The sequence below is a fragment of the Amblyomma mixtum genome, chromosome 4 (assembly GCF_055824585.1).
Source record: "Amblyomma mixtum isolate Tamu chromosome 4, ASM5582458v1, whole genome shotgun sequence".
In the NCBI taxonomy this organism is placed as follows: domain Eukaryota; kingdom Metazoa; phylum Arthropoda; class Arachnida; order Ixodida; family Ixodidae; genus Amblyomma; species Amblyomma mixtum.
Window position 1 is genome coordinate 132829624 of NC_143015.1, and position 21616 is coordinate 132851239.

Sequence of the window (21616 nt, forward strand, 5' to 3'; positions counted from 1 at the left end):
GATTACAAAAACGCCACTCATACTGACAACAAAGCTCTCGTAACGTAGAAAACAGCAAGAACCAAAATACAGGTATCGCCGCCACAGGCCAAACTCGAAAGTACAAGCGTGATGACGTCATAGGACAAAGCAGTGTTGCTAGAGCAACTCTAGGACCCGAGAAGTCACAAATCACTGAGGCGCAGCCAATGCATGCGCAAATCTTTTTGACGTCGCCCGATGGCGCCACGTGCCCGGCAGCTATGCGCGCGCCTGAAGCATCGGGACCAATCAGCGCCAGCTCACCAGCGTTAGGCGGGCTCCCGGTATTCCGGTAGCGGTAACAAGGTACACTGTATGCTAAAGGTGTCTATTTGCGAGAACTTCGTTGACGACTTCGAGAACGAGATCCATCGTAACGCTGGCAAAACGACAGTGCAAATCTAAGCGAAGCGACTGTAGCAACGGCCTCTAATAGCCAATAGATGCCTTCAACGTGCGGCCGGCGGTAGCTTTCTTTTCGGCTGCTGCTAGGCCGCACTGCTGGCCGCCAGAAATCACGGAGTCTGCGTTACGTCATGTTCACGTCATTGTCACGTCACTTAGTCCTGTGTCGTCATAGGAGAATCCCAAGTTTGAATCAGAGCGGCGGGAAAAACTTTGTCAACTGCGAATCCAAATTTCTTAGAAAGAAATGCATCTTTCGCTGCCGGCCAAGTGGCAACAAACCCATGACATGCCGAACTATTGGATTTTCCTATAAAAAAAATATAAATAGTGGTCTCCTCACTGTCCCTTTAAGTTAGGAAAGAGAGAGTGAAATTGTGGAGTATACTGCCACAAAATGGCCATAAAACCTCAATAAACCTTAGAAAAATATTATCATCCAAACAAAAATCATTTATGATGGTAATCGTTAAGCCTACTGCACATCAACAGCTCCCTTCAGTCACTTTCATTTCCTGAGCCTTGCTCCAGAGATAACCACTCTATCCCCGCTAATTCCCCAGCCTCATCACTAAAGCAGATTTTATGCCACTACTAGATGTCTTTACCATGACTTGGGTTGGTTCTTTTCATTAACGATACAGCACTGCCAGTTATCGGTTCTCCGCATCACGCAAACTGCCCAAAGCTTACCTGAGGTATTAACAACGCACATATTCAGCACATGCTGCCCTCTGTCTCCCACATGCCAGGAGGCAAAAAGAAACAGAAATCAGAAAAAAAGTAGTCAGCAAATCCAAAAATGTAAACAAATCTAAAATTTCAGCAAATCTAAACAAGACTAAACAAATAAAAAAGAAGGTCAGGCTCGGAAAGAAGTTCACCTCTTCGACACTGCCGTTCCACTCCGAATGCCATGGCTGGCCGTAGAACGTGTCGCCTCCACCCCTGACATCCCCCGCGTCCTTCCAAGGCGCATCAGACATGGCCGCCCTGTCTCTTTCGATTCCGGCTGGCACGTCCCCGTTCTCGGCGGGTGAGCCAACTTCCTCCTTTGCGTTCACAGTGGCACGGTCGGCAGAACTCTCAGCTCCTGCCAACAAGGACGTATAAGACAATATGAGTGCTATCACTGCAGTTCCAGCCAAACAACAGCGACAAACTTTTGGTTTGGTTTGGTTTATGGGGTTTAACGTCCCAAAGCGACTCAGGTTATGAGAGACGCCGTAGTGGAGGGCTCCGGAAATTTCGACCACCTGGGGTTCTTTAACGTGCACTGACATCGCACAGTACACGGGTCTCTGGAATTTCTCCTCCAAAGAAATTCCAGCCGCCGCGGCCGGGATCGAACCCGCGTCTTTCGGGTCAGCAGCCGAGCACCATAACCGCTGAGCCACCGCGGCGGCTCAAGACAACAGAGTGCATCAGCAAAAGTTTGTGGTGTTAAACTTTCCATGGTGTGGTGGTCACATTTCTCCAATAAAAGTGAAGGTGCACGATTGAGGAACCAAATGGTTGCCTAAGTTCATGTCGGGAGGTGAAAGGCAGAACGCGCCCGTGTGCTGTGTGATGTCAGTGCACTGACTGCACACATGATGTTAAAGTTCCCCAGGTGGTCAAAACAATTCCCTGAGACCTCCACTACAGTACCTCTTCCTCTCCCTTTCCTCTTTCACTCCCACTTACTTCCCTTCCCTCACAATGCAGTTCAGGTGTCTATCCACCAGTTGAGGTGTCCACTGGTTGAGGTGTCCATTGAAGTGTCCACCACTTGAGGTGTCCACCCAGAAGTGAGACTGTTATTGCATCTTTCCTTTAGTCACAACCAATTATTGTTGTTGTTATTATATTATTAAAGTCCCATGGGCAGTAATTTACAGACTAAAAGGGGTCTGCCACAGTTAATTTCCAAAATATTTGAAGATACAGTGATCCAGTGATGACTTCATTTGCTGAATAGCAAATGTACTATTATTTGTTGAAGTAGCGAATGTGCCTGAAATCTGCTTGAGAACTGAAATTAAGTGACACAGGCTTCACATCATTTCTTTCTAAGCAGGACGACCAAGGTGAAGATTTCGATGTCTTAACTGTCTGGGCTGGAATGGGAGAAGTGACCCCAGCACTCTCTTTTCTCTTCCACTGCAGTCGTTATGGAGATCTTTTATCGAACAAGCATCATCAAGTATCAAGTATCATCGCAAGTATTAGTGCAAGCATACAGCACTTGCACAGCTCCACCAATGCATTCAACAAATCGTTTCTTCCTTGTGTGATTGAATTTTGGAATAACCTGCATGAAAACATTGTCGTTGAGATTAATCCTTCCAACTTGAGACAGCTACTCATAGACTATTTCCAAGAAAAATAAAACTTTCCCTCTATGAGCTGCGATGCACTGCAAAATGATCACTTTATTGGACACGTTTTATTACTGTGGTGTGTATTTTCTGTATGTTTCTTTTTCACATTGTTTCTGATTGACTACATTAATGTGTTTACTATTTTGCTTCTTTTTCGCATTGTCTCTGATTGACTTGATAATTTATTTACTGTTTTGCTTTGCGTAGTTTTCCTTCTTTTTTTCTCTCTCCTTTTTTTTGCTTTTATGTATGACCGTCGGACACTTGTAACCCCCTCCCCCCTTATGTAATGTCCCCATGGGACCCTTAAGGGTTAATAAATTATTATGATGATGATGATGAAACATTACTTGATGCTGAGTTACAACCACCACCCTCAACTTTATAAGGTAAATCACTGCAACATGCCAGGCATGTACTCAAAAAATAAACTTGCATATTCCTTTCATGCGTCTTGGGATTCCCACAGAATTCTGCACGTCCTTAATTCTGCATTCATGAAATTTTGCAGGTTTTCTTTATTTTGCATCCGCAGGATTCGGAATCTTCCACCGTGGTCCAGTTAGGTTAGGTTAAGTTAGGTGTCCTAACTCTAGCTCACCTTTGCTGCTGCCTGCATCCACCTGGTTTAGCCCGGGTCCAGTTAGGTTAGGTTAAGTTAGGTGTCCTAACTCTAGCTCACCTTTACTACTGCCTGCATCCATCTGGTTTAGCCCGCTTATCATGGACTCCAGAGCCGCCGTCACTTCCTCCGGTCCGATGGCCGAGAAGGACGATCCATTGCAGTCCACACCCGAAGCACTGTCCTCACAGCTGGGCAGCTTGGACAAGACAGCACTCGCAGTACCAGAACAGCAGAGGTCACCGTTGCTGGGGTCGAGCGGCAGTCCCGGCGGGGAGCCCGCGGTCGAGGCCGTCATCTCGGCCTGGTCACTGGCCGTCCACGAATCCAGGCTGCCCTGTTCTTCCTGGGGACTCCCCATGTCCGAGACAGCCGAGCTGACGCTCTGCTGGTCGCAGCTCCTGTAATGCCAAGCGTGCTGGTGGTGGTGAAAGAAAGACGGCGTCTGGCGTTCAGAGCATCCGATGTGATCGAATGTAGCCAGGGGCCTCGTCAGATATCTCCTTCGTCGTCCTAGTGTCATTACATGCATACGTAGCTTACTTTGTGTTGGTTTTTGTTACTGCCGAGGCGTGACGTTACAATACAATATAATGGCCGGAGTTTACTTTTCAGACCTTTTGTGATAAGCCGTACAGTGCTGACTCGAGCTAGGCATGTGAACTAAATGCATACAACTGCTTTTATGATGGACTACTCTGCATTTTATATATACACCTGCCCTTGAGAATGGTGACACTTGATAAACAAGCAGAGAAAAACAAACATGGTGTCTCTGAACAACACAGGTATATATATAAAATGCAGAGTAGTCTATCATAAAACCGCTTTTATGATGGACTACTCTGCATTTTATATATACACCTGAGTTGCTCGGAAACACTATGTTTTTCTCTGCTTGTTTATCAAGTGTCATTGTCTTCAAGGGACTCCGACAAGACGAATCGTTTGCATAATGGCTTTTTCTCATAGACACAATTCAAAATTAGCACAATTAAGACCCTGAAAGCAGGAACCCAGGAACTTTTATTGTAGTGCGTAAAGAGGGGGTTCAAGGTAAGTTTTTTTATTTCATATTTATTCATAGTTATATATTTAAATATTCAGTGAAAACTATTTAATTTTGCTTTCCTGTACTGTTCAAAGTTGTATTTGTTTAATGCACATAAATGTCATACTGTCATGGCCAGTTTTATAAACATTCATACACGAGAAGTGATGACTACATTAAAAAAGTTTGTAACAGTCTGTTTCAATTCTACTAATCATGCCCACGCATAGGGGTCAGCCAATCAATGACTTCTGTTAGGGCATGACTGGTTAAGGTTAAAAAAACCTTTAAGACTGACTGCACGAAATTAAGCCAACTACCTCAGCCACACTATGCTTTACATTATTAACACAAGCAGTTGGAGTCTGGGGAGGGACACAGCCACCTCTGCAGAGTTATTATTTTGGGGGGAGGGGGTGGTGATAACACAGTGACAACAACACCGTGTCTCTGTGGCAAATCCGACAGTAAAAGATAGCACACATACTAATAAAACATGGAATATGTTATCGCATGCCATGCTAGGCGATAAACACGTGTGCACTGTTCTTTTTTCTTACAATATTTCCACTGCCGAAATCACAATTCTGATAGATATCCCCACACAGTACGGCATACATTCGGAGCAGGTGACTGAAAGGTGCTCATCAAACTGCGCTAAAGTTGAATGTAACGTTCACCCAGATATCAGCACTCACAGGTAGCACGTGGAGCCATCATCTGTTGCTGGCTGGATTTCCGAATCGTTGGAGCTGAGCCGGAACCGGTGATGGACCGTGGGGCTGGGGCAGACACTGGTGCAGACGCTGGGGCTGCGGCAGGGTGAGCTGCACGGAGTGCGGTTCTCGAGGCTGCGAGGGTTTCTCTTGAGCGACGCATTGGGAATCCAGCTCAGGCGCAGGCTAAGGCCAAGAACCTGCAGGCACACACCACAGCACTTTCGAAACACAATTCATTCATTTGTATTCACTTTCTGATGAGTTTCAGATGTACTGCTTTCACAGCGGGACATCATTCTGTACATTCATGCAGGCTCAACATGCACAATAAATGTAATGAAACAGTGTACAAAGCAGTAACTCCCTGAACTGGACGTGAAGTAAACAAATAGGGTAGTGAGATGGGTACTGGGATGGGGTCACTAGTACTGGACAAATGGAAGAGGCCTCCGTCCTGCCATGGAGGTAAGTTAATAATGATGGATAGATATTGCGAGTGACACAAAGTTTAGCGAACACACCTCATCGTGGTGAACCTTAATAGCTGTCCTTTGTCTTTTGTATCTTCCGCTTTCATCATTTGTGCAACAAAGCTCCCTTTTACTTTTGGATGGGTACTGATGGCGTACTGGATGGGGTAATGGGATGGGGTACTTGGAAGGGTCCTGGCATGGGTATGGGATGGGTACTGGGATGGGTATGGGACGGGTACTGGGATGGGCACTGGCACGGGTATGGGATGGGTACTGGCACAGGTATGGGAAGGGTACTGGGATTGGGATGGGTACGGGATGGGTACTGGCATGGGTACGGGGATGGGCACTGGGATGGGGTACTGGGATGGGCACTGGAATGGGTATGGGACGGGTACTGGCACGGGTACTGGCACAGGTATGGGATGGGTACTGGGATGGGTACGGGATGGGTATGGGAAGGGTACTGGTATGGGTATGGGACAGGTACTGGGATGGGTATGGGACGGGTATGAGATAGGTACTGGCACGGGTACGGGGATGGGTACTAAGATGGGGTACTGGGATGGGGTCACTAGTACTGGACAAATGGAAGAGGCCTCTGTCCTGCCATGGAGGTAAGTTAATAATGATGGATAGATACTGAGAGTGACACAAAGTTTAGCGAACACACCTCATCGTGGTGAACCTTAATGGTGAGATAACCAGGGTGGTGGGTCACGCCGTTCTTGGAGGACACCGGTGGGTGGACGCACACGTTATTCTTGCAGAAGACCACCTCTCCATCAGCGGCAGGTGGTTTTAGTTGCTGTGGCGTAGTCGGGCTCGACCGGAACAGGTCGGATGCGCGGCGGATGAGGCTGTGCAGTGCAGCCATTCTTTCTACTGCAGGATGTGGCCCAAAGGCGCGTTCCAGGCTAGTCTGAGTTCACACCTGTCCAAGAAATTATGGCTGCTTGTTAGGCATACAGTTCATTCAGCGGTAAAGCACAGCTTTTGATAATGCCTCCTCAAGTTGGCTAAATGAAAGCGGCACGATAAAAAAGGAACAGCATGAACTCATGTTTCAATTTTCAGCCACCTGAAAATTATTATATTCTTTGGCCATTCTTACATTTGTAGGGTCTGCTCGCGGGCAGGTCAAATCTCGCGCCGCTCACCGCGGGTAGCCTCGGACCCCTTCTTCCCGAGTGGTGGGGCGGGGGGAGCGAGGCTGGGAGAAAGCCTTTATAAGGCGCGACCGGGAAGGCCCGCGCTCTCTCGCTCTTGGACCAGCCCTGCCAAAGGACCACCTGACCCAGCTGCCACGACGACGACCGGCCCCCCTGATGTGAGAATAAACCCTTTGTACAAAGTCCTGCCTCGAGTGACTGCCTGTGCGTCCCCGCGCAGAGGAATTGCCCACAAATAATGGCGCCCAGCGTGCGGCTTTAATTAACACCTTGTGGACGATTTCTCTGCCGATTTTGGGATGTGCAGCCAGACTCGTGGCAGGCCCTCTTTGTTCAGGGCCACGCCGGACCGATAGGGTTAAGGAACAGAGTGACGCATTTGTTGCCTTGGCTCGCGCGATAGCGAATACCGCTAGTCTGCGCCTCCCCGACCTGAACAAGCAGTTTGTCTTGCAGACAGACGCTAGTGACTACGGTGTTGGAGCCGTTTTGTTACAGGAACACGAGGGCAAACTGCGCCCTGTCGCGTTCGCTAGTCGCACGCTCACATCGGCGGAGCGGAATTACTCCGTGACCGAAAAGGAATGCCTGGCGATCATGTTCGCATTGTCGAAGTTCGACATGTACCTAGACGGAGCGGTCTTCACCGTGCAGACAGATCATCAGGCATTGTCTTGGTTAAAGAGGCTCAAGAACCCCGCAGGCAGACTCGCGAGATGGGCGCTGACGTTGCAACGTTACGCGTACGCCATCGAGTACCGCCGGGGCAGCTTGAACAAGGTGGCCGATGCTTTATCGCGCGCACCGTGGAATGTTGGCGGAAGCGCTTCAGAGGCGCAGCCCAGCTTTGAAAAAAGCGGCGTCACCGCTGTTGGAGAGGAGGAGAGGGCGGACGGGAGTGTCGCGCCCTGTTTGGAGAGAGAGGAGACGGACAAAGGTCCCGCACGGTGCTGTGACGGAAGGGAAACACAGCAGCTCGTGGCGGCGACTGCTCGCCTCCCTAGGAGCGAGGCAGAAAGAAATCTGTCTTGGGGAGTAGCGGTCAGTAGAGAAGAGCTGATCGAGGCCCAGAAAGCAGACGGTCTTTGCCAGCGGGTGCTGAAGGAGCTTGCGAGCAGCGCAGCTTGCACCGGGAACGCTGAGGGCAAGTACGACGCGTATCTGCTGGGCGATGATGGCTTGCTGCTCCGCTACATCCCCCAACTTGACGAGGAAGAGGCGATAGCATCCCCTTTCCGAGTCGTGGTCCCGAGAAGGTTGCGGAAGCGGTTCCTGCAGTACTTCCATGACTCAGCGCTGGCAGGCCATGGCAGCGGCAGTAAGACTTACGACAAGTTATGCCGTGTCGCGACCTGGCCAGGCATGAGAAAGGATGTGCTGGGATACGCCCGTACCTGCCCGGTATGCCAGGTAGCCAAGCCTCGGGCGGGCAAGCCCGCTGGCATGATGAAGGCGGTAGTTAGCAACTACCCGTGGCAAGTGGTCGCGTGCGATATCATGGGACCCCTCCCTCGGTCCGCGCGCGGAAACCAATTCATCCTGGTAATAACGGACCACTATTCCAAGTGGGTTGAGGTTTTCCCCCTTAGGAAGCTTGTGTCGGAACGAATTTGGGAAAAACTGTTGGAGACTTTCACTCGTTTCGGTTTCCCTTCCGACCTGATTACAGACAATGCTTCGTATTTCACAAGCAAAGTCTTTGTAGACTCTTGTCGGGCGCTTCAAATCCGCCACAGGAGAACGAGTCCCTACCACGCTCAGAGCAACATAACCGAGCGGGTGAATCGAAATCTGAAGAGCATGCTGGTCGCGACGACCGAGCAGCACAGAGATTGGGACGCGCGGCTGTCCGAACTGGCGTTCGCTACAAGGACAACCGTGAACAGGTCAGTGGGTATTACACCCGCTTACTTGAATTTTGGGAGAGAGATCGCTTTTCCGCTAGAGAATGCCCTACTCGACGCGGCGGGGCCTGCGCCCCCTCCGCTTTCGCAGTACGCGGCAAGGCTCCGGGAGCGCCTGGAGGCAGCGCAGCGAGCAGCCCGCGAAAACCTCGATGTCGCGCGCATGGAGCAGGCGGATCAGTACAACAAAGGTCGCCGTCACGTCGTTTTCAACACGGGCGACTTAGTACTCAAGAGAACGCACCCACTTAGTAACGCAGCGCGCGGTTTCGCCGCGTCGCTAGCGCACAAGTGGGCTGGGCCGTACGAAGTTACGGCACGGACTACGCCGCTCACCTACCAGCTGCGGTTGTTGACAAACGGCGAAACCGCCGGTCCGGTGCATGTCGCTGATTTGAAGGCTTTCCACCTTCGCAAGGACGATGGCTGCGAAGCGGTGGAAAATCAGCGCGATGCGGCGATCTCACCCCCGGGAGGACGAGCAGGTAGCGGTGCGGTTCGCAACCGACGCTACAACCTGAGGACCAGGTAGCACCCGTGTCTCTCGATTAATAATCACTCGCAGTGCTCTCGCCCTCTCAGTATGTCTTCTAGGAAGCTCCAGCGGACCGACGCCCGTGGCTCGGACTCCAGAAGGCAAGGCAGACCACCGTCGAACGGTGGCCGCCATCAAGGCGCGCCACCCGGCTGGCGGCAGGAGCCGCGCGAGTGGCGCAGGTTCCACGGCCGCGGTGGCCCCCACCGCCAGCCAAACCACGTGCCTAACCACTGGAGAGCACCTCCCAGTGGTGCAGGCCAACGCAAGGGCGCCAGGGATCATCAAGCGCAGGGCACCCCTCAGCACCCAGCCGGCGCTTCGGCCGCCGAGCAGCCGCAACCAAGGCGGTCCAGGAGCCATCGGCCGCTTGTAAAACGACGAGGAGCGGGCCGGCCTGTGCTCGCTCTGCGGCACACTTGTCGTGCACCGGCTCCGCCATGAGGCCGGTGCGTTGCATACCTGGCATAACGGCGACTGCAGCACCTTCCCCCGCTGCGCCACTGCAGAGGGGCAGCCCGGAGGAGGCGGCCCTCCGCATCCTCCAGTCCAGCCGCCCAGACCTGCTGTCCCCGGCGGCCGAGGAGCTTTGGAGGGCGCTGCCGGCAGGGCCCCCGGTGGAGCCAGGCGGCTCGTGAGGAGCCCATCCAGCTAGCGGTGAGCGGCCCCCCGGCGAGCACCCCTCCCCCCTGCGACGACTCTATGGACCCGGACCCGGAGGTCATCGAACGCCTACTGGCGGACCCCGGGACGGACGTTTGAGGGGGGGGGAGATGTAGGGTCTGCTCGCGGGCAGGTCAAATCTCGCGCCGCTCACCGCGGGTAGCCTCGGACCCCTTCTTCCCGAGTGGTGGGGCGGGGGGAGCGAGGCTGGGAGAAAGCCTTTATAAGGCGCGACCGGGAAGGCCCGCGCTCTCTCGCTCTTGGACCAGCCCTGCCAAAGGACCACCTGACCCAGCTGACACGACGACGAACGGCCCCCCTGATGTGAGAATAAACCATTTGTACAAAGTCCTGCCTCGAGTGACTGCCTGTGCGTCCCCGCGCAGAGGAATTGCCCACACATTGTATTCATTGCATTCTACCTAGCCTGCAGAATCTTTAGCCAACATCTTGTCAACAAGCACAGAGTCACCTGTGCTACAAAAGCTGCTTAGTGCTTCTTTTTTTTTTTTTGCTCTTTTAATGCTTTAGACATATGGAGAAGAAAGCCTTTGTGAGGCGCTAGGCCTTTCAGCCTCCGCCTCCTTCCTATAGTGCATGTAGATGTGCTTCAAACAAAACTTTTACTTTTAACTAAATGAAATGATTAACGATACCAGATGCAGCACCATCCCAGGGGCACATTAATTAAGTTACTGTTTACACATCAGTGTCACATCATCATCAGCTCCAATTAAAAAGCATAAACAACGTCAGCATTTCATTCACTTCGTCTTCCATTTCATTGCATTTAAACAGCTGTAATGGGAGTGACTGGATTCTATTTCTGCACAACAAGTCAACAACTTCCTGACTAGCTTTTTTGTATTTTTTTAAATATCAGTTCACCTTTTTTTTTATGCATAGATACTGTTTCTCTGCTACACAATCTGCAACTATACAAGTTTAAAAGTTTAATTTGTGTGCTCCGCAGCATTTCTAATGTGTTAGCATTAAAAACTCCATGTCAGAAAAATTTGTCCATTCGTCTAAAGCCTCAGTTGGCAGGTGGCAAAGTGGAGAGAGGAAGCACCCCTCTCCTTTGAAATCAGAGGGGGAGGGGAAGAAGGTGAAGAGAGAATGGGAGACAACTGATGGTGTGTAAAAAAAATAGCAGATGGTCTATCACGGCTAAGTGCAGAACATTGTGCAGTAGCACCAGTTATGGTGGGCACTTAAGGTCCTTATATGATAATGGCATTTAACCTAAAGGCCTTCCACTTAAAAGCCTTTACCTGGAAGGCCTTTATCATAAAGGCTTTACCCTAAAGGTCTTTACCATAATGGCCTTTGATATAAAGGCCTTTACCCCAATGTATTTGACCTAAACGCCTTTATGCTGAAGGCATTTACCTTGAAGGCCTTCATCCCACCTGGCAGATAACAGGTGACAGATGGCGGAGAGTAGAGAGGAGCTACGGCATGTCACACAGTGATTGACGGACCAATCACACCACCCATTTGCTCGGTCTCAACTAGTCAGTGTCAGAGGCTGCTCCATCCGGGAGAAACACTGATGCTAAAACATACCCTGCCACAGCAATCACATTGACTGTCTATAAATTTTTAAAAATATCTCCGAATATGGCACGAAATTCCCAACTCTTATTGTACTGCAAATTTTGCAATGCTTGTACTGTGCGTGCACATACATTCTTGTGTGCTAGCTGCACACCTTACTCGTGCAGGATATATGTATCAGATGCGAACAATCGAGTCAAAAAATTTTTTTGTGCAAAAACCGAGCCCTGTGGACTTTGCACCAGGTGCGGACCGTATACGGGAAATTACGGCATGTGTCCTGAACTAGGAACATCAACCTACAACTGTGTCCAAACAGGGTCAACCCATAATTGTGACTCACAAACTACCATGGCCAAATGACCAAACGCTGCTTACCACCCCAAATTCCAATACCAGTCAAATGTAAGGCGTTTCTGCTGTTCTTCACTCTTTCAAAGGGTATCATTTTGCCATCTCTGGCTGATCATTATATGCACCATGAGGTGCTGATTAGTATAGCCAGAGCTTTCACAGATCACTTGCAAGTCACCAAACCATTTTATCCTCTCTAGTGCAGTAATAAGCAACCACAAGCTATCTATCCCTACCTTTTTGCTGCATCTCATTACTTTTCCTCTGTCCGCACATACCATTCAAAGCCTGACACTTCCTGGTCCTCAGTGTATTTTGTACTGTGCTACTGTAAACATCCGTTTTCAGCTTCAGCAGCTCTCTTTGTTCCTCTGTGCACTGATATGCTTTGACAGCAGATAACTGATTAGATAACACAAAGCAGGATAACTTTCAGAAAGCAAGCTTCTACTTCTTTCAGAAAGAGAAAGCAAGCTTCTACTTCCAGCGACTAAAATTAGCAAAAAGAGAAAACTAATCAGTCCCGTGCTTGTACAATGGAAACAGATTCAATTTAGAGCTTTCCCATTTCTTCCTCTTCTACTCTGCAATCCTTTCGTTAGCCTCCATGAGACGACAATCACATGTGTTCAGTGACAGCACGTGGTTCAGGTTTACCGTTCACAGCACTGCTGTAATGACGGACAGTGCAGAATGTCAGTATAAGAAAAGAAAAAGGGACGTACTGAAAATTAATGGCATTCGAGCAGGCCTGAAGCCACAGGTGTTCAACACCTGCCTCCCAAAGCTTGCAGGAACAATTCAATACAAGGCGGGTACGTTTTCTGCACCACAGTATATTCGAGCAACAGCGGAAAACTATTAAGCTGACACTCTTTTCAAATATTTACGCACTTTCACATGAAACATGAAAAAGCTATACGAGGTTAAGGAGATCTACAGATTAATTTCAACCATCAACAGAAGTTCATTCACATGAGATATTAACTCAGAATATTTTTGCGTTTACCTCCATCAAGATATGGCCATTGCAGTTATGGATGAAACCCGTGAACTCGCACTTAACACCGGGGCATTGTAGTACGACTGACCCTTTCCCAGCAATATCATGACTACCTAAAATTAGCATCAATATGGTTGAACAAGCGCAATGCACTACACACTTCTAGGTAATCGAGTGAGATGCAAAAATTTATTGACGAAGGGGAGGTTGGAGGACTGGTGGCGGAAATCAAGGGAGGGGTGAATTTCGAGGGGAAAAGGATAGACAGATTAGACATTGTAAGAGCGAAAGGGAAGGAAAGGGAAAATAAAAATAAATTAACAATGGGGGAAGTATAGGCTAGGTGGCGAAAGCTACCGCCCGGTACAAAGGGTAAAGCCATTATCATCCATTCATCCGGGTACCATAAAGTAATGCAGAACTTGAAGCACACACTTTTATCAGCACCAATATGAGTGCACCACAGCAAAAAGCTCAGCTTTTGATCAATAATTTCGAGAAATCAATGCAAGTATAAAAGCCATGCACGCGCATATGGTTCAGCCTAGATGACATCTGGTCGCTGACGGTCGAGCTAAACTTTGCGTGAAAACAGGCCCGTAAATGTCACCCATTACGAAAAAGCACTCCGCTACAGCTCGTCGGGACAATCCGCGGTACTTCCTCAGCGCAATTTACTGGCGCCGGCATCAATATGTGACATGAACTGCGAACGAAAACAGCTACAGTATGCAAACATAACCCTGAAAAGGGTCGAATATTGAAAGCAGAAGCTGCTCTTTAATTTCACATTGACTGGGGTTCTGGGATATATGCCAGATTGAAAGCTACAGTGAATACGAAGCAGTTAATGACGGACGTACTTCAGTAAATTCGGGCAAGGTTGCACGCATCATGTGCGTCTGAACAGTCTGAACTTCATTGGCAGCAATCGCCGACGACCAGCACACAAAAGGGCAAGACGTCGGGCTGCCCGCTTCAGGCGACCTTGCATCAAGCCGCGAAACTCCAGCTGTGCGCTTGTTCGCGCACGGAACCAAGTCGGGGCTTCAACAGTTGGTCGCCGCCGGAAAAACAACCAGCTCGCTTAGAAGCAGCACGCGGACAACTTTCGCGCAATCAGTGCACGTTAGAGCGAAGAACAGAAACCGAACAACGTCGGAAAAGTTGCGCGTTACGCCAGAGATGCACTCACATCTGCTACGGTGACGCCGTGGGGGCTGGGACCTCCCCCGTCGGCGCACATCGCTCGGCGTTCAACTCCATGATGTTGTTGACGAATTCGCCGCTCGTCATCGCCTCGACGCGTCGAACGGAGCTTGCCGTAAGCCGCACTGCTTCTAAACTGCTGCTACGGCGGCGTGAACGCTTCCGTAAACGCGCATTCCGTATTTTGCGCGCGGCACTCGCTTACTTTTTTTTCAAAGCGCTCCCGTTTAGCTCGTCAACAGACATGGCTGCGCACAAAACTGCAGCAGACAAGCAGACGCATAGCAGGATCGCACTTAATATCACTTTTCCAAAAGAAAACAGAAACGTTTATAAAACTTTATTGACAACATAAATATATTATATGCTTTTGTGCAAAGTTTATATTAACTTGTAAAAGTGTAGCTTGACATTTAAGTTTGTATTTTGAGCTGAATGGTTTCCGTAGCTGCGGAGCTGCTTCACAGCCCGCCGAGCATGTGTTTCGCGGCGTGAGGTTGCTGAGGGTTAAGTTTCGGGCGAGTAAATACCGTTACTGACAATTTTAAAACATGTCGTTTTCGCTCACCATGGCCCGGAGGTGTGGGTCGTTCCTGTCGACAGGAAAGCATTGCATGCGAGCAATCCACAAAAGGTAGGATCACCTAAACGCCCAGCAGCGCACACGATCTTCTCCAAGCACATGTCCCGCCGTTCATCATCACACGCGCTACATTTACCAAAGCGCGATTTATTTGGTTCATGAAATCATACCCCGCCTCACTTTCCAATTTTAGGTACCCTGCAGCTCCAGTGGCTGCCTTGAAGTACAGCACGGAAGCGTTAGCGCAACCAGCACCTAGCAACGAGGAGAGGCAGTACCCCGAAAAAATCACTAGGATAGTGAACGACATCTCAAAGCTAACGCTGATGGAAGTCGCCGACTTGAACGACCTTCTCAAGGTAATAGCGTGTTCCTGGGTCCCTTTGAAACTTCCATCGAGCTTAGCTCGACGATCGCATTCGCGGTATTTTGCGACGCACTGCGCTAGAATGGTGCATTTCAATGAGGGGTGGTTAGTGCGCCGCATTTGAAACTCGCAACGTGCGTTGTATTCTCGCATTACTGGTGGCATTTTGTCTCAGGCGCACTGACGGAAAAAGTTCGCAGTTTTGTTGTGGCATGTGTTAATGCGCGTGTAAGTACTTTCAACTTCTAGTGCGCATCGTGTCGAGTGCCGTGGCGAATTGCAAGCTTCGAGTCCGGCGATTTCCTAAGCGATTGGATCAAGACGTTAAATGCTATTCGTCTTTCGTGTCTTGCAGAAAACGCTGAACATTCAGGAGACACCCATGATGGCTGGAGGCTGGGCAGCGCCAGCACCTGCTGCGTCGCAGGAGGTAAGTGTGGCCTTGGGCACATGCATCGTTTCCGATGTACCGACTGTTTCGTCAATCAGAGAACATCGAAAAAAAATTCCTTCGGCTTAACCGTTTTCTTGTTAGGACTGGAAATTTTGCACAGAGGTGGAATTTGGCGGTCAGTTATGTTTTATGTTACGTTTGGCCCCAGTACCTGCCTATTTCGGTCAAAATTAATCGGAAATCTTCATTGTCGGTGGCGACGGCGAATCAAAACTGCCAGCTTTCGCACTAATGATGCCGGTAGCGCCATCATGCGCCCTCCAGATGAACGAGTACTGTGCAGGTAGGCTGTGGAAAAACTCATGGGAGAAATGCAAGGTGCAGGAATGGGTGCAGCTGCGTGCGACGTTTTCTGCACCCAAATTACATAAAATAGCCGAGAAAGCACTTTCAAACCAACCGTGCAGCCGCTTTCACCCCGCAAACCCCTCTTGCGTTTTGCTTCAGCCTCAATGGTAGAGCGCTCATTCCTCCAGCGGGCACAGATGGCATTATGAGTACGACTGTTGCGAAAGTTTGCCGCTTCAGTCCGCCATCACCACAGACGATGGAGATTTTCGATTAATTCTGACCGAATCGGGCAAGTACCCCACCCAAACGAAGTGTAAAACAAAATTGACTGCCAAATGCCACTTTTGTGCAAAATTGGAGCCTCACAACATATAATTATGTAGGCATAATAAAGAACTAACATTTTTGGAGAAAAAAAAAACGTTCTCAGAGAGAGGCATAGCACTGTCGTCCTCTGCTGCACATCATGTGTGGCATGCAATGGATTGCGACTCTGCGGGTTCTCTGCTCTGGCACCTCACTGGCGGAAACTCTGTGGGTTGTGTGAATGCGTCTTCCATTATAGCACTACACAGCCACACATGCGAGTGTGCTTGTGTCAGATCAAAACAAACAAAAACGGAATAGTCGAGGCAAGTCGTCAGGTGCTTAGTTTGAGAATACAGTGCGGTCGCCGGAATTACTCATAACTAACAAAGCTAGAATACTATATTATACAATAAAAACTAATATAATTTTTAGTAAGGACAAAATTATTGCAGAAAAATGTTATTTACTCACTCGAAAGTAAAGCACGTTGGGAACAAGAATACTCCACCTTTCGAGGGAGACGACTGATTATCTTTGCAAGGGGCTTCTTTAAATTTCCTTTTTTTAAGGACTGCCATGTGACACTGGGTGTCTCCCTTGAGGTAAAGGCTACTTTGTTTGAAGGGAGTTTAAGGGAGGTCAACCTTGCATGTGTGACATGGTTATAACTACAGTAGACTCCCGTTAAGACGAACTCGCTTAAGATGAACCCTTGGTTAAGATGAACAGTGGTGGTCATTTGTTTGGTTTCCCATAGAGTCAATGCAAAAAAAATCTGCTTAAGACGTACACTGCACACGTGCTAATTGGTTAAGATGAACTTTCATGACCAGCCGTGCCCAAGCCATGCAGCTTTACTCGACCATGCGAGCAGTATTTCAGCGGAAGGAAAGAAAAAAAAGCTAAAAAATTGAAAGCTTTTTTGCACCGCCGACGATCCATGCGACGCGGGGAGGCACGGAGACCTAACCACGTCTCCGTTGAAAGGGCGATTCTGTGAAAGCAGAACTGTCGCTGCTCCTCCCCTGTGAGGGCACTGAAGGATATCTTGGAAGGTTAAGTGAATATGCCTACGCTTGTAGCAAGCAGACGATTTTCTCGACAGACACAAAAAAAAATAACAGACTGGGCAACACCCAACAGTGCCTGATGCACTGCACTAGTAGTGCAATAAATGCTTATGTTGCAATTATTTTTTTCCTAAAAGACTATTTCATGGCTTTGTTCACATATACAAAGTATTTGGACACACACTGCATGCTCGAACATCATTTTAAGAAGCACTCCTAATTAGATGAACTTCTGATAAGATGAACAGTCTTCATGGTCCCTTGGAGTTCATCTTAAAGGGAGTCTACTGTATGTGCGTGTATTGTCATCCATTGCTTCTCTTGTTCAGGGGTTTTAGTATTGAAACCACATGAAGCGGGCTTATTCAAAAGAAAGTCTTGAACTAAGTCTCGCCCGGTCTAAACTGAAGCCATGACTGATGTGTTTTTATTTTCTAAAAAAAAAAAATGTTCCTATAACCTGCAGGAGGATGAAGGCGAGAAGGTAGCTAAGGTACAGACATCATTCACTGTCAAGCTGGTGAAGTTTGACGATGCCAAGAAGATCCAGCTCATCAAGGAGATGAAGAACCTCATGGAAGGCATGAACCTGGTGCAGGTACGTCGGTCTGGTACATGTGTGCATGTAGTACATGGTGCACAGTGTCTTTTATTGCAATAACTGCAGCATAAGTTTCAGTTGATACACTAATATAAGTGTCACTGAATGCTCATCATACTGATATACATCCAAAAGACGGATGATGATGATTTTGGTTGGCTGCACCAGAAAGCAGTGCCACCAGCTTTTGAGGTTTGTGATAAACATGTTGGAGTACTATTGTGAGCAGCTGTGTTGCAGTCCTATTGCCTCCGAGAATGAATGCTTTTTCGCTGAGATAATGTTGGTCCGTTGACTCCTGCGTGCTTCCTGTCAGGAACAGTGTCGCACCTCTGCAAGAGTTTGGCGTATTTTGGTTCCACTCCATTCCACAAGCTGCCGCCACTTGTACTTCATAGCTCTTGGGTACATTTCTGTGTTGTGATAAGGTGAACTGTATGATGGCCCCTTCAAGATGCCCAGCATGAAAGGTGGGATGTTCGGAAAGGAGTAAGGCTCGGAATACATACCGGGTTTTTTTTTTTTAGAAGGTCCAAAATTTTTAAAGAAAGGTAAATTCCTTTAGATTTATTTTAGCCCTGAGGCTATACTGAGGGCTACGGCGGACACCAGGTAGGAGGCAAACTACTTTAATTAGTTCGCTCATTAACTGAATATGTTAATTAACTTTTATGATTTTTATTTTAGGGGATATGTTGTATTAGCAGTATTGGAGATCGTCTTCCAAACAGTCCAGCCAAGAAAAAAGATCTTCATGAAAAAAATTTTTGCGCGCGTAACGAAGCGAGAAAAAGTCACCCTGGTAGGCAGCTTCACACTGTAACACAGCGTCTGTGAGCGCCTCTGACGTAGCTCGCTCCGCCCTGCACTTTGTGTCAATGTGTTTTTGTTCAAGCGCGGCATTACATGAGGCCGCGGAGCCAAGCGAGATAAGCAGTGATAGCGCAGGCCGCCAGTCCGGGACGCGTGACGTAAAGCGCAGGGCGGAGTGAACTACGTCAGAGGCGCTCCCGCTGCTGCGTTACGGTGTGAAGATGCCTACCAGGGTGACTTTTTCGCGCCTCATAACGTGCGTGAAAAATTTTTAATAAAAATTTTTTCTCGGTTGGACTGTTTAGAGGACGATCTCCAATTCTGCGAATACAACATATCCCCTAAAACAAAAATTAGAAAAGTGAATTAACATATTTAGTTAATCAGCGAAGTAATTAAAGCAGTTTTTCTCTTGCCTGGCGCTCGCCGTAGCCTCCAGTATAGCCCCAGTGCTAAAATAAATCTAAAGCAATTTACCTTTTTTTAAAAATTTTGGACCTTCTAAAAAAAAACACCCGGTATATATATATTGCAGCATGGTCATGCTTGCTTTACTGTGGATTTTGCTTTAACCTGTGGCCAACACTGCTTAATGTTTTTAAAATAAATGTTAAATTAAATGTTAAATTAAATGTTAAATTAATGTTGTCAGGTTGGTTTTTGTGCCGCTTAATGCAGAAAATGCTTCTACTTTTTTCCAGGCAAAGAAGTTTGTGGAAAGTGTGCCCCAGGTAGTGAAAGCGGACTTGGCTAAAGAAGAAGCTGAAAAGCTAAAAGCGAGCATTGAAATGGCCGGTGGAACATGCGAAGTCGTCTAAGACGTGTCACAAGTGCTACGTAGGAACTGTACAGTTTACTTCTTTTTTTTTTTAAGGAAGAAGTGCCGTGACTATTCATTGTCCAGGTTGTACTGTTGTCATCGGAGAAGCTGGGCATTTTCACACACATTTTTCTTGTTCCCTTATCTGGTGCCTGTATAGCATAGAAATAAAATAATTCATACACATCTTTTATTGCAAAATCTTCTGGTTACTCCTGGGTTGGTATTCTCCCGGTGTCGCCTTTTGGGACATGTCGCCTTCGCTCTTTGGTCATTGGCTCGAGCCGCAGTGACAGCGGCATGACGACACGGATCCGCCTTCCTGCTACGTCATCGTGACGTCGCCCCAATTTACTACGCTTAGCCGAACAACGGAATGCGCTGAAGCGATTCATGCGGGCGACGGGCTAGGAAATTGATCTCCTTGCCTGATTTTTGAGCTGCGAAGAAGAGTGCCGTGTCCGCGGACACCACGACTCGTTTGCTTTGACCGACAAAGCTTTTTGATGTCGCCACGGTTATCGTGCGAGTCAGCACACGACAACACTGGGTCTCCTTTCCTCGTACTCCATCGGAGCGAGCAGCAGTGAAGCAGGGATTCTTGCGGCGCGGCCAAATTACTGTCTGCTGAGCCGGGCTGCCGCTCGCCATGCGAACTTACTTTGCACCGTCGTAAGCAGACGACGAAGCAGACGTTGCCCGCAGCGACGAGATGACATTATAAGTACTCATTGACTGTGGTATGTACATTATGCTGCTTGAAATAAAAAATAATCGTCTCTGCTATAATTAACAACTACTAATTAAAGATACGAAACTACTGCTGCTAGTGAATCAGCAGTGGTAAATTGTCTCTGCTCGGAGTGAATGAAAGCACCACCGAGGAAAGTGCCGGCGGCGTTTTCCGTTTCTTCGAGCAACTGTATGTACTTTTTTGGGCCCCGCCCTAATGCGACACCGGGAGAATACCACCCCTAGTTTGAATTGTTCCAAAGCCATTGTGAACTGTTTCCTTCAGCATTGCTGATTTTTTCGCAGATGTTAGATGGAAGAGATATCCTGCTGGTGCTCATTAGTGCTGTAGCTTGGTGTGATCCATGATCCACTAATGAGAGGTGCCAAGTACATGTGCAGACAGCCCGAAGGGGCACGCACGCATCTGCCACTGCATATCCGCACTTGGGTCTCTGCGTGAGGGGGATCATGCTATGCTTCAAGGGACTGACCAGCAACTAAAACGTGTCATCAGATTAAGCGGAAATGAAAAGATTGTGCCTTGTATTGTAAGAATTGAGCATTGTGACATCAAAGAAACAAGGATTTATAATTTTAATTTGGCACTGAATATATCATAAAAAGCCAACTTGTAGTGAAACTCATCATTACCAGTGTAGCCCACCATGTGAGCACATTTCCGTAAAATACTGTTTGTATATTTTAAGTGCAGAGTTCTCTTTCAGGAGCGCTCGTCATGTTTTATTGTTGTTTACACTCTCTCCAGGGCGGCCTTCAATGAAGAGCTCCCTTCGGATCGTCGAGACCACGTGCTTTTAGTTTTTATAACCAGATGGCGCCACAGTTATATGAAAGGGAAACCACTAAAGTATTGTCAAGCTCACAGTAGCACAAACAGATGCCTGGACAGCTAAAGTGGCAGCATTTTAATAGCGCTGCATTTTTGCATAATGCAGCCACGGTACAGTGGGCATAGTAGCCCACAGGCTGTTGTTATATTCAAATGTTTTGCATTTATATTTCACTTGCATGGGACTCGACAAAAGTATTTTAAAACGTTCGCATGCTAACCACATTTTTGCGCCATCTCGTCTCTTCACCAGCTTTTTTTTTTGTTCGCGCGATGTTACTGCAAATAAAGTGGAAGCAGTACTGTGCGAAAAGCAAAGCGCAAGCGATTGCGTCATAAGCGTGCCTAGGCGTATCGATAACGACGCATGAACTTTGTGGGCAGAGGGCGCTATCGGCTTACCTGCTGCGTTGCTTATCGACGCTAAGCGGGTTTGGCGCTCTCGCTATACTGTGAGCCCCGCAATGAGCCTATCAAATCTACTGCATTTTGAACAGAATCAGTCCAGTGATTTCAGCAAGGTTCGGTTTACCATTCCGTTTGTCAAAGTACATTGGGGCCAGTGTGCATATTCCGAAAGCACTTTTAAACATGCTGCCTGCTAATATCTCGAATATTAAATAATGCTTATGAATTAACTGTACATACTACATACGAATAAAGCCTATG

General features: G+C 48.2%; 2 protein-coding genes across 4 annotated transcripts in view; one reads left to right on the plus strand and one right to left on the minus strand.

Annotated features, from left to right (window-relative positions):
• The window catches only part of TBC1D16 (TBC1 domain family member 16), a 32769-nt gene extending 18436 nt beyond the window's left edge, over nt 1-14333 (minus strand). For 2 of the 3 annotated variants that reach the window (XM_089588042.1, XM_089588040.1), the window contains exons 1-5: nt 14041-14333; nt 6328-6588; nt 5161-5378; nt 3472-3812; nt 1311-1519 (exon numbers count right to left, since the gene is read on the minus strand). In XM_089588042.1, the coding sequence (XP_089444168.1) occupies nt 1311-1519; nt 3472-3812; nt 5161-5378; nt 6328-6531 (972 nt within the window). In that variant the 5' untranslated portion in view covers nt 6532-6588; nt 14041-14333. Of the gene's footprint in view, nt 1-1310; nt 1520-3390; nt 3403-3471; nt 3813-5160; nt 5379-6327; nt 6589-14040 lie in introns of all 3 variants that reach the window. The other variant, XM_089588041.1, reaches the window with a different exon arrangement.
• Nucleotides 14334-14501: 168 nt separating this feature from the next.
• mRpL12 (mitochondrial ribosomal protein L12) lies at nt 14502-19550 on the plus strand. The gene is made up of 5 exons (XM_089588044.1): nt 14502-14688; nt 14831-14996; nt 15360-15434; nt 17595-17726; nt 19244-19550. Exons 1-5 carry the CDS (start codon nt 14606-14608, stop codon nt 19358-19360), a joined length of 573 nt encoding a protein of 190 aa, XP_089444170.1. The 5' UTR covers nt 14502-14605; the 3' UTR covers nt 19361-19550.
• Nucleotides 19551-21616: the final 2066 nt, after the last annotated feature.